Source organism: Pteropus alecto, unplaced genomic scaffold, assembly GCF_000325575.1.
Source record: "Pteropus alecto unplaced genomic scaffold, ASM32557v1 scaffold61, whole genome shotgun sequence".
NCBI classification, from domain to species: Eukaryota; Metazoa; Chordata; class Mammalia; order Chiroptera; family Pteropodidae; genus Pteropus; species Pteropus alecto.
This window is the reverse complement of record NW_006434835.1, coordinates 20,304,514-20,318,479: the sequence shown is the minus strand read 5'-3', so window position 1 is coordinate 20,318,479 and position 13,966 is coordinate 20,304,514. Positions and strand designations below refer to the sequence as shown.

The 13,966-nt window shown below is 35.6% G+C and overlaps 1 protein-coding gene across 1 annotated transcript in view; it reads right to left on the bottom strand.

Moving 5' to 3' along the window:
• Window positions 1-13,966, bottom strand: part of TTC27 (tetratricopeptide repeat domain 27) — a 137,841-nt gene that overhangs the window by 49,892 nt on the left and 73,983 nt on the right. The window contains exon 12 of the mRNA XM_006910377.2: window positions 10,526-10,648. Coding sequence (XP_006910439.1) covers window positions 10,526-10,648 — 123 coding nt within the window. The remainder of the gene's footprint in view (window positions 1-10,525; window positions 10,649-13,966) is intronic.

Here is a 13,966-nt window from a genome sequence, read left to right as displayed (position 1 = left end):
AAACAACACAAACAACAACAACTTGATTTCCAGAGTTGCCACATTATATTATTTTAAATGTCTGATTTAAAAAAAAAAAAAAAAAATTACAAAAAATGCAAAAAACAAAAAAACATAGCTCTTACATGAGAAAAAAGCAATCACTAGAAATTGTCCCTGGGGATAACCAAATGATAGACTTAATAGACACATGAAATCTACTATTTTTAAATAATCTCTAGTACAATGACTAAGACAACAACTCAAAACAACAGTAAAAAAAAATGAAAAGGGAATTAAAATGGTATACTAGAAAAATATCCATCAAGCCAAAAGGAAGGCAATAATGGGAAAATAAAAGACATGACATCTAAACAACGAATAACAAAGTGATCAACATACATCCTACATTATTAGTAATTAAATTAAAGTAAATGTAAAGAAATTAAACACTCCAGTCAAAGACTGAGATTGGCAGAAAAGATTTAAAAAACAATCTAAATAAATTCTGTCTACAAGAGACACACTTTAGATTTAGATACACAAACAAGTTGCAAGTGGGGGAAAAAATGGAAGAAGGTACATCATATAAACAGAAACCAAAAAAGAGCCAGAATGTCTATACTAGTATCAGACAAAATACACCTTAAGACGAAAATTGTTAATAGAATAAAGAAAGGTGTATTTTAATAATATTCAACTCCATCAAGAAGGTATAATAATCATAAGTATATATATTCCCTTAACAACAGAGCCCCAAATTACATGAAGCAAAAACTGACAGATCTGAAGGGAGAAATCCAGAATTCAACCATACTTGGAGACATGTATAACCAACTTTCAATAATGCATAGAAAGACTATAAGAAGATAGAAATATAAGACCTGAAAAAAGCTATAAACCACTAGACCTGACAAACATCTTAAGAACACTCCACCCAACAACAGCAGAATACAGATTCTTCTCAAATGTACACAACGTTCTCCGGGATACACTATATATTAGGCTGTAAAACAAGTTTCACTAAGTTTGAAAAGACTGAAGTATAGAGAGTATGTTATCCAACCACAATGGGATGAAATTAGAAATCGGTAACAAAAATAAATCTGGGAAAGTCATCAATACGTGGAAATTAAACAACATACTCTCAAATAACCAATAGGTCAATAAAGAAATCACAGGGAAATCACACTGTGAGATAAATGAAATATGTCTGTATGTTTGTGTATATTGGAAATATGCCAAAATGTGTGGGATGCAAGGAAAGTGGTGCTTAGAGGGAAACGCACAGCTATAAATGCCTATATTGAAAAAGTAAAAAAGATTTTAAATTGACCGCCTAATATTCCACCACAAGAAACTAGAAAAAGAAGGGTAAACTAAACCTAAAGAAGCAAAAGGAAGGAAATAGTAAAGATTAGGGTGTAAATAAAACAGAATAGAAAAAGAGAAAAACAAACCAAAAGGTGGTTCTTTAGACTGAAATTACTAAAATCAGAAAGTAAAAGTGAGAAATTACTACCAACCTTACAGAAGTAAAAAAGATTATGAGGAAACACTATACTCCACAGATATCCTACGCTAAAAATAGGGTCCAAGACTCAGAATATCAAATCATACCCTTAAAGCACCTGCAGGATCGAAAAATACCATTCTACGAATATTTATTCTACTTCTAACTGGACTGTATTATAGAGCATGGAGATTCACTAGAGTCCAAAACATATAACACAGACCTAGGGTTTGTAACTTTTGGAAAGAAGACAAAAAATACGAATGAAAGATTCAATACTAATCAGGAGAGCCTTCACATTTGGAAATGCTAGGGTACTGAGGACTGCAAATACTTTTTCCATCAACTCACATCTACCTAAACTTTTTAAGAATGAGGAGCACAGAGGGTGGGTGGTATGCAACTTCTTGGTACCATACGATATCAGTTCTAGGTATTTTATACACTGGATGAAGGGTCTGGAGGTAGGGAGTGGAGCAGCTTCTAAAGAAGGTGAGAAACACGAGAGCAGGGACCATGCTTGGTCTGAACTGGCCTCCTCTTTCCTCAAATTTCTATCCTATATTTTTCTGTTAGAAGTTAATTCTTTCTCCTTGAGATTTTACACCTCTTTGTCCTGCCAACAAAATTATCTTTCCCAAGGGCAATGCTTGCAGGCAATATATTTCCTTTCTTCAATTAGTCACATTGCATTGCTCAGTCTTCTTTACTTTCTCCAAAATGTTCTCCCACCTCCTCCACTTACCCAATTTACATAATTTATTATCCAATAAAGAACTACAAAAGACGTGCCCAGTGAACATAAATAAAGCACAAGAGCTTGTAATATCACTTTTGTAATATTAAAATGTGGAGTGGTCAGAAATGCTCACAGAATGCAAAATCTTTGGTATTTCTGGCTACAGGTTGCTACTTCCCTATGGGAAAATACAGATATCTATCCTTACAGGATACAAGAAATCCGTCACCTAAACATCTATTAAATAGGATAAAAATATATTCCCAAACAGGCAAAGTCATACTTAAATGGGCAACTGGCTGCAATGAACCTGAAGTGCTTGCAAGAATTTTGTCAGCTGCAAACCCCAAACACCACTGCCCTATCCACACACATCTACATATCTTACGTATCTAGGCTGTTTCAATAATCTGTTTTATTTTTTAATTGTACACAACTAATTATTATTCTTAATACAATTGTATGGCAAACAATGCATAGTGAATCTAAGTATAAAATTAAGTCAGCCAAGACGTAAGCAGAACCTACTTAATTATGATTGGAATAAATTACACTCTACTTACTCTACCTGAGAAACCTGTATGGCTCCCAGTGAGGGTCACACACTCAATGCCCAGAGATTCTTGCCAATTATTGAGAATGAATGAAGCAGGCTGGTGAGTGAATACAAAAAGGAAAGAGCCACTGCTCAACGCCAACCAGTCAGCACAATAATGTAGGAATTCCCAGTATTTCCACGTAATTTGATTTTTTAAGAGAAGCCAAGAAACCTAGATTTTTAGAGGAAATCACCTGAAAATGTTTACTTTTTTCAAAATACTGTGTAAGGAAAAGCTCTTGCAACTTCAGATTTAGAGCAGTACACTCCCACCCCACAGTAAACATCAGCTGCTTTTTCCTGCTCGGCGTCCCTTTCCTGACCTTCTGATAACAGAAGCCCTTCCCAGGGTTCAGGTGGGGCCTGTCAGAGGCGAGGGCACGCGACTCAGGCCCTCGGTCTCCTTTAAGCCTTTCTGTTAGGGCCATGAAACCGACACACTTTTCCACTGGGATTACTAAACTTGGGCTTCCTGGGGCCATCTTATCTGCCTCGTGGAGACAGCTGCAAAGTCATGATTACATCACCTCTGCCTCTGGATATAGCCATCATGACAGCTCCACTAGAATTTTCAGTTGCATGAACCAATAAATTCCCCTTTTCGCCTACGCTTGTATATGTTGGTTGTCTTACAACCAAAGAGTCATAACATATCCCTAGAATGTTGCATAATCCATTCTATAGACTGCCAACTATAAGAAGATCTCTGAGGAAGTAGGTACCTTCAGTCGAAAGGTGGTTCAAATGCCAGCTCTACTTACTAAATGTATGACCATGAGTAAGTTAACTAATATTTTGAGAGTTTGTCCTTCTTTGTTCCTTACCTACAAGAATTAGATGTGAAATGTGTGTAGCATCTTGTCAGGCACAGAGTAAACTCTAAACTCATGTTTGTGCTCTTTCTCAACTCGTTCTACTAGAAAGTAAAATGCTCGAGGTTTCACTACTGGGAAGAAGGAAGGGAACTTGAAATAGCTTCTAGGAACATTAAAGTTTTCTATAAATAATTACACCAGTCAACTGTGTAAGTTTCTCCAAGATAGAAGAATTGCGGCTATTGACTGCTAAGTAGATGATTATGTAACTGAGCCAACAAGACTGGAGAAAGTGAAGTCAAATGGAAAAACTACTGATATTACAAAGTTAAAGCTAAATTTTTCCAATAAGGCTAATTTCAACCAAAAAAGTATGTAGAGTAAAAGGAGAAGGTCCTAAATATCTCAAAGAAAGAATCTGTACAAGATACAAACTGAGTGCACTATTGCTTTAGAGAAGCACAGGAGGAGAAATATTTATCTGTAAATATGATAGCCAAATAGAATTTGGAATCTGTACATATTTATCTTAGCATTTGTCATACTAAAATATTCAGACTACAAGCTCGGTGGAGGTAAATTTTGTCTCTTACTCTCTTTGGAACAGCACTGCCCAGCATACAGTACGTACTCTATAAATGTTGGATGAATTCAACAAAAACTAACACTAAAGTCACAAAGGGCTCTTGATGTTTTCTGAAGGTCTTCAGATGCTGAATAGAGACATGAAAGATTCTTCCCATTGGGAACAAAGGCAGAACTCATTTAGGGGACATGCTCTGGCTGACGTCTCTATTGAGTTTAACTAAATTAAGACATAACTGATGACAATTTAGTCCTAGTGAACAGAGAGGTCACAGAGCAGACTCTGAATTTCACAGGCTCTTCTAACCCAAGTGATCACACCTAGGAAGTGACTCTTGTTAGGACTGAAAACACTGAGGAACAAAACTGATGGTATGAAAGAAGATTCTGCATACCTGAGTCCCCTGCCCTGCTGACATACCTTTTGATCACATGGTCCAGTGTTGAGAGGTCACTGAGAACTTCAGATATATGCAAGCAAAAGGGTTAATAGACTGAAACAATGCCATATTTACACTTATGATGGTATATTTTTCTGCAAGTTGTTATATGGAAAATTTGAGGTTTGAGGGAGGAAAGATCTTACCCAAAGAACTATCAAGATCCCAGGGAAGTACCCTGTTAGAAGCAAGGCCCTGGGTTTTGGGTAATGAATATGAGTGAAAGTTAAGTTCAGTTTCTGGTGAAAAGGGACATCAAAGTGTTCAGGAAAATGATTTGTACTTGAGTCACAGGAATTATCAAAACAAACTGCCCTTCTTGGCTATGATTTGTGCCTTGATTTTGTGAATCAGCAGAAGGAATTATCTGACTTTGTATCTGGTCAGTATATAGAAATGGAGAACTAACAGACCAATAACTATAAGAAGCTCTCTTGGCAAAGGATGAAGCGAGGAAAATGAGCTCTAGACCCAGAGATGGTAATAACTATAAAGAGAGTCTTTGAGGACTACAGAAATGACAGTATTAGGTTTAACAGCTAAAAGTTTGTTCCAAGAGGATGGAAAAACAGGCAGGCTAAAAAATTAATGGCACACTAATAGTCTGATTCAGCCACCCAACAATAGCTTTAGGCTTAAAAAAATTGTGTGTGTGTATGTGTGTGTGTGTGTGTGTGTGTGTGTGTGTGTGTGTGTGTAAGTCAAACAACTTTGGGCATAATTTAATTCCAGTCTTCTTCCCAGATGCACGAAGCAAAAACAGATTCTGGTCCTCAAGGACAGGGAGACCAACCACTGGAAAGGTGTTCCACAATCTTCTCACCGTGAATAAGGATGACAGGGCAGAGCTAGGAGAGCACCAAAGCCCCTTCTACTCTTATGGCTGCCAGAAACAATCCTTCTAGCAGAAAGGCAGTTTACTCCTCATCTAAATTCCTGTTCTGTGAGCAGCAACTGAGAGGGGAAAAGTACAAAACACTTCGTCCCAGCACAGTTGGTCACTCTCGGCTAGGCTTCTTCTGTGTGGTGATGCCTAGTCCTATTCAGTCTATCACTGAGCCAACTGTTCATTAATTGCACTTTACATTTATGCGTATGACGACACCACACACTAGGACCTGAATTTTCAAAGGGTACTTGCCAATATAAATACTCCAGGTCCAAGATAAAACAGAATTAAAAACAGGCCTAGTTATGCAATTAGCTGATCATCTCCTATTTATATTACCAAGATATAGAGTATTTTCAGTTATTTTGCCTATTTTTATCACTCAAGTGAGCACAAGTTTTCACTTACAAATGGAACACCTAATTTTTAAGGGATTAACAACAACCATGATGAACGGCGGGTGTGGGAAAAGGCAGGTGGGCTACTAAGGCAAAAACAATTCATACTTTGTAGGTTGTTATAAATATTATGACAATGACAAAATAATTATATAAAGAAAATAGTACGTAAGAGGCACTCAAAAAAATTGTGTTACAGAACAACAATATACTCACAGTATTGTTAGCATCTGCTGAGCAAGAATAAAATTATTGAAGGCTCCCATTTCTATTCCTAAAAAGATTAAAATGAGAGAGGAGAGACCTCCTAATTTATTTTTGGAGAAAGAATATGTGACACGGTTGGAGAGGTATCTTTTCCCACACATAAAGTCCACAGGAGTGTCTACTTGGAGATCCGCTTCAATGCAAGAACTAGTCCATGAACAGCTACCAGTCATTCATTCAGCAAATTCTTTTGAGTGCTTGCTATGTGCCAGGCCTGTGCTAGGTGTTGGGGAGACAGTTGTAAACAATACAGACACAAGTTTGATTCTTGAACAGCTTATACTTTAGGAGATGAGATAAGCCAGCAAATGGCATATGAGTGGTGGGTGTCATAGGAGCACACAGAACACCACCAACTTCAGGAGAGAGGTATCAGGGAAAGGCCACTGTGGAAAGTAATCGCCGAGGAGAAACCTGAAGAATAAGTAGGAGTTAGCTGAAGAAGGAGAAGTTCTAGAAAGACAAAAGCACACACGGAGGTCCTGAGGTGAAACGATGCTGCAGAATCAAGACATTATGAATAGTTTAGTCCTGCTGCAACTCTGGGCACAACCCGGATGAGCAAGTAAAAATGGGGTGAAGCAGAGATATAAGAGTAGGGGGACAATGCAGAGGGCAGTGTGAGCAGGAGTCAGATCATGAAGTAGTGTGTGTTATTTGTCACATAAAAGACTTCTTCTGACACTAAAGCGCTCCGACTTAATCTTGGAGGCAAAGAGAAGTTACTGAAAAGTGTTGGGGTGATATGACCAGATTTGTCTGTTAGGAAGATCACTCTGGCTATAGTGTGGGAGAACTTGTGGGAAATCTTTTAAGTCATATAAAGAAACTATCTTAGATGAAAAAAATTTAAAACCCAAGCTAACTGCTAAAAGAATCTCAGTAGTTAAAAATATTAAATGTTACCTGCAATTTCAAGGAAAACTTTTTAAGAGCCGATGGCTATAATCATCTGCAAATGTAGCATAATGAAGGCAAAGGCTCTGTAATCTCAGGTAAACCTTACTTCCCAGAAACAAGAGAAAACGAGAAAAGAAAAGAGGTTACAACCCTTCTCTCTCCATTCCTGTCCCCCTGTCCCCCACAGGCAGGTACCTTATGCCAGTTCGGTCTTTGTTCTTCATTTAGGGACCAAATCTGCTCAACAAAATAAGAATTTGTCCATATGCTTGGGGAAACTGTTATAGTGTGCCAGATAACTTTTAAAGATTAAATGCTAACAGATGAGAACCAGGTCTGACCTCAAATCAAGGTCAAGCCAAAATTAACCATAGCTATTTTGCCAATGGTCATTAAATTATGAGAATTTCTGTAAGTAGTTTCTAAATTAGAAAATCTAAGACTCTACAATACTGAGGTACAAACATGAGCACCAGAACACAATAATAAGAATAAGATATTTTTCCTAATTTGCCTTTTAAAAATAAATTACAGCATTAAGCTCTAAATGCGATGATTAAAATTTCACAAACTTCTAGTTAAGTCAAAATGTGGTGACAACTACTGGCACATGACCAAATACTAAAATAATCTCAGTTGTTGTAGAAATAAAAAATTTTCTTCCAACTTGAAGCAAAGCTTTTTAGAGTCCATGGTTAAACTGATTTGTAAATATAGGATAAGAAAAGCAAGTAAGGGAGGTCTTTTATGTGGCAAATAAAATGCTAAAATCAACCTTTAAAAAGATTTTGAGGGATATTTAGCTATAACTCAAAAGATTTAAGACAAAGTAAATAACTATCCACTTCTAAAAATTAAAATACATTTTCTAGAGTAAGTAAAAACATGGAAATTTATCATTATTATAAGACATTTCTTACAAGGTCATGTGTAAATTTAAAAAACTAATACCACACTACTTTGCAGGACATAGTCAAATCTATTATCTGAAAGGGATGGATTCAATATATTTTTTCTTCTGCAGTTAAAGTCTCTACTTTCCATACTTTCTAAAAATAATTAAATAAATTTAATATTTCAAAACGTGCTTTGGGTATTTGTGACTCACCAGTTTGCTTAATTACTTCAAAAATTGCTATCTTAAAAACTATCATATTTTTATATACGGTTATTTATTTGTTTACTGACTGATGCAAAGGACTAGCACAGTGTGGAACACTGTGATAGGAGCTACATCAGACTGGGGGCCGAGACATTCATTCATTCGTTCATTCTTTTCTTAGATGTCTGAGCACTACTTTAGTGCCAGACAATGGGCCCTAAAAACATTCTCAGTCCCTGGAGAAGCATAACACTATATTTCATCAAATTTCAGACGTCATCGATTGTAAGACTAACTTTTAACTAATAAAGAAAAAATGCTTTCAATTAAGTTATGACATAATGCCTTGAATGAATCATATCAGCCTCTCACTGCTTTGATATTTTTTCGATCTATTTTTTTTAGAAATTGGCAATTTTTCTAGCCTTCGATACATTGCTTGACATTTTAAACGGCAATCTTTCTTTACACATCTCAGCACAAAACGCAGCTTCATCTACCTTGGGGTATATTCTTTTCTTGGCTCTCAAAAAGCACCTACTCGTTGTTTTTAAAGAAAAGTAAATGGAATTGTGATGATATCTCCAATGGTAAATGTTTACTTGGCTAACACCAAATTTAGACTTCTCTACTTTGTTTCTGTCCTTTTCTGTGAATTCAATAACTTTTTGTCTCAATGCCAAATCATAATAGAATCTTTTTGAAGATATTTTAAGTGGCAATTACATCTCACATATGTAGCACTAACACAGGGTACATAACTTGATAAAAAATGATGACATTAAATACAGCCACAATTAAGCTGTACAAGCACAAGCAATGACAACCTGTCCAGCTTGCCACCTGACAGCAACTGGAAGGTGCCATCAAGTGTTAGATACTTTCCAAATTCAGAAATGTTAAAATGTAAAACAATATATATATATATATATATGTCTTAGAATCACAGCAGTAATAGCAGCAGTCACATAGCACCATGAGGAAAGAACCATTCTATGTACTTTATATACATTATGCCACGAAAACTTGTAAAGTGGTAGATTATGTACTTCTAAATGAGAAAACTGAGGCATCTGGGTGCATGCGGTGGGGGTGGGGGTGGTGCGTAACTTGCCCAATATCACAAAACTAGCACCGGACAAGACTAGCATTTGAATCCAGCCAGCCTAAGTCTAAAGGCATATGCTTTTAACCACTACGCCTCGCAGCCTCTCCAGCTTAATAATCAATAACTGGCTTTGTTACCTGAGGCAAATCATTAGAGACTCCTTTCCTTATTTGGAAAAGGAGGGAACTGGAATGGGTAATTATGGTGTTCTTTCTCAGGATGAAAATACTATAATTATATAATCTTCTACAGTAAAATTTTATTCCCAAACTGGTTCCTCCTTAAACTGATACAATTCAGACCTTCGCTGCCATTAGTGATTAGTGGAAGGAATGTAATTTTTACTACTAGTCTAAAACAAGCATGCTTAAGAAGGTATTTAAGAAATAGACACACATGTACTTGGACCACTATTTCTTTTATGGTGATGGCAAAAGGTCGACTGTAGATATAAATGATCCAATTTGTGGGTTGTACTCTGCTTATATATTATATTGATGACAGAAATTTAGTCATTTAAAATTTTAAACCAAAATTAACATATGATTTCAATGTGTCAGTTTTAACAGATATTCACAATGCAGACCCCTTATTATTTTTTAAATTCTGTTCATTTACAAGGGGAAAAAAACCAATAGATTAATAACAGATGTAAATATTGCAACATTTAAGGTGGAATTAAAGGTGCATTACACACTTGACAACTCTTCTGCCCCAAAGGGGGGCTGTCACACCCTTTGATTTTCTTCCACAGACCGAGCCAGCTGCTCTCACTCCCAGGTGACCTTCCTTCAGGCCATAGCCTCTGTCTGATCAACAGACAGCCCAGGTGATGCTTAAAATTATTCCTAATATTTCACTTTGAAGTTGTCCTACATGAGGAGAGTTAGTAAAGGAAAGAGATCAAAATGTACAGTGTTTTTAAGGCTTTCATGATTTATTCTTAAACATTAAATACCATATCAATTTGGCCCACTTTTCTCTTTAATATAAACATACACATGGAGACGCATAATCTGCTCAAACAAAAATCAGAGAAAAATCTTTAAAAGACTTTTGAGGGAAAAAGTGAAATAAAGTAATGTAATGTAAGTGAACTGTTGGCAAAAGTAGGCTTAAAAAACAAAACAAGTGCAAAGATGCTCAAAGAAAGAAGGCTCTTGCCAGTGCATAGAATATTACTGTTACGTACCTTCCCATGCTGCCCGGCTCTTTCATAACAAATGACAACATCTTCCCACATTTCCAGCTTCTCAAATATCTGAAGGGCTGAATTGGTGCATCCCAACTCAAAGAGTAAACTTGCAAGTTGCCGCTAGAAAAAGCAAGTTAAAATAATGAACATTTCTTTATGCGAAGAAAGATTCCTGTCTCACTTGTATGCATATGTAATCTGCCATTTTAAGAGTCTGCTTATTATAATAAATGCATAATTTATATAATTCAACCTCAACTAATTCAGAATTTGCAATGATTCAATACTTTAGCAAGCTTCTTTATAAGAGGTGAGGAATTAAAAACAATACAGAAACTGTTCAAATTACTCAATATATCATTTTCCCAAGAACTCAGGAGAACTTAAAAAGCAAAATCCCTATTTCTTTCTTACCCAGAGACTCTATGAATGATAAGCTCTGATTTGTAAAGCTGAAGTACAATAAATCAAATTTTTAGAATGGCTATTATCAAAAAGATAAGAGATGAGTGCTGGTGAGGACAGGGAGAAGGGAGCCCCTGTGCACGGCTCAGACTGTAAAGCGGCACAGCCACTATGGAAAACGGCATGGAGGTCTCTCAAAAAATTAAAACTAGAACTACCATATGAGCCAGCAATTCCAATTCTAGGTATATATCCAAAGGAAACAAAATCACTATCTCAAAGAGATATCTGTTTCACCATGTTCATCACAGCCTTATTTATTTACAATAGCCAAGCTATGGAAACACCTTAGGTGTGTACTGAAGGATGAATGGATATAGAAAATGTGAAAAAAAAATATATATATATATTATTATATTATGAATAATAAATAAAATATTATTCAGTCATAAAAAGAAAGAAATCCTACCATTTGCGACAACCTGGATGGAAGTTGAAGGCATTATGCTAAGTGAAATAAGTCAGAGAAAGACAAATTCTGTATGATCTCACATGAAGAATCTAAAAAATCAAACTCATAGGTACAGAGAATACATTGGTGGTTGCCGGAGGTGGAGAGTCAGGGTGAAATGGGTGAAGAAGGTCAAGAGGTACAAATTCCAGCTTTAAGTAAGTCTGGGAATGTGACATGCAGTACAATACTATACTGCATGTTTGAAAGTTGCTGAGAGAGTATATCTCAAAAGTTCTCATCACAAGAAAAAAAAAGTTGTTTGTAACTATGTGAGGTGATAGACGTTAACTAAACTTACTGTGGTGATCATTTCACAACGTATATTTATTAAATCATATTGTATACCTACAGTACACTGTTATATGTGAATTATATCTCAAACTGGAAAAAAATAAAATTGAACTCAAATAGATAGATAAATAAATAATAAAAATTCCAGGCAGTCAACATAAATGACATAAAATCTATGCATTAGCATTCATGTACTTTATTCATGAGGGCATCAACTCTGGCTCTTTCTCACTCAGGTCTACTTAGATTTATTTCAAGTACATTCTAAAAAACTTAGCTACCCTATTTCCCAGTTCTTGCCAAAATAAAAGGGACAAAGAGTGGTAAGGTCATTGAAAGTTAAACATATTCAAAAAAATATATACTGTAGTTTATAAGTAGTCCATCCGGCAGGAATGAAAAAAAGTATTAGAAAGGTTTAAAAATAGGTGAGGTTCTTGAGTAAGGTTTGGTTTCACAGTAATGAGAACTGTGTTGTTTTCTCTAAAATACACTTTGACTATTCTATCAAAATTCAATACATATTAAGAGTTAAGAAGCTAATGGATATGGAAAATCTGAGATTGACAAAATTAGAAAGTAAAATAAAATCTACCTGAAAATTATAAGTTAATATATTATTAAAATAAAGAAAGGAGATGGTCTAATTCTTTTGTATCCCATGAAATACATGAGAGTTTGGCTATTTTAGGATATTTGACTACATATTTTCAAAAAATGAACATAGTATGTGGGAGCTGGAATAAATCTCAGTGCTCATGCAGTTCAGCAGTTTAATCTTTTCATTTAATAGATGAAGAAAGTTATGGTGTCTAAGCATATGACTAGCTAGCAGCAGAGTAAAGACTAACTTTCTTTTTACAATAAACTGTGCTGTTATTGCTGGATCTTTCAAAATAACACATAAAGATATGGATATTCCTTATAATGAAAGAAAAAAATGATTTAACTTCTTAGTGAAAGAAGATGTTTATCTAACTGCCTAAAAATCCTAAAATCCACAGCTTCCTAAGCAGATAAAATCAACATTTAGCCTAAATTCTATTTGAACAGTATTTAATTTTCCTAATGCTTCTGTTCAGAAACAGATTAAAAGCTATACCTTCAACAGACCTGTTTTATCACAATAATAGCTCAGAGTCTGAGACATTTATCTACCACACAGTACAAAGCAGTTCAAAAATTTTATAGATCAGTCAACAGCATGCCAAAAAGTTCCAGTTGTTAAACCTTCTTGTTGAAAAATCTACTCCTTTGAGATGATATAACAATGCTTTTTAGGTGCCTACGTTTTACTGAAACTCCTTCAATAGATAACGTGAATTCCAATGTGCAATAAACCCACCAGATCCCCCTGTCCTTAAGAATATAAATGACTCTAAGAAACCTTACAATGGGGATTCTGAGTCACTGAATGGTAGATTGGCATTTATAATTCTAAATCACTATCTATATGTGTAATCCACTAATCCATGAGAGGACAGGAAGCTGGTTAAAATGACAATAGTTAATAAATCATCTAGAAATTCCTGGCTGGCACCATATGACTCCACCTAATAACTTCTCTGTGCTGTAGCCTCCTCATCTGTAAATTGGGGATATTTAACAAAATTGTTGCAATACCATAAGATAATGTGTATGGGATGCAGAACGAAATGCATGCCTCACACTAAGTGTGCGGTAAGAGTTGGTTGTTATTAGCAGCTATAATTACAACCTGATGAAGAGATAAGGAAAAGAGGTAACTTCAACTAAAAGTTGGGCAACTAGAGATTTATCTTATGAACAGCTGTGTGGTCAACACTGGGAAAGTGTACTCTATTGAGCTGGGCCTCAATTTTCTCTCTGCAAAATTAAGAAACTGGACCGGGTGTCTAAATTTTCTTCAGTACTAAACATTTTACAAAATAGGGGAACCACACCTATAACATAGGAGAATCAAGGGGCAGGGGACGAGAATCTCCACCCGACGTGAGGCTCTAGGAGCTACACTAGGTAATCTCGTATCCTCAGTGTCTCACAACATAGGGTATCAAATAAATGCTTTCTTTTACTTTTTGTAAACAACTTGGTTAAAAAGTTCGTTCTTTGGCAGAAAGTCCTTAAAGGGTTTTTAAATATAAAAAGTTATTTTGAAAATAAAAGCTTCTGTGGTTCTATTATTTAATTTCAAGTATTCTATCTAGTTTTAAATTCTTTTAAAAATATTTTAAAAGTTTAATATCACT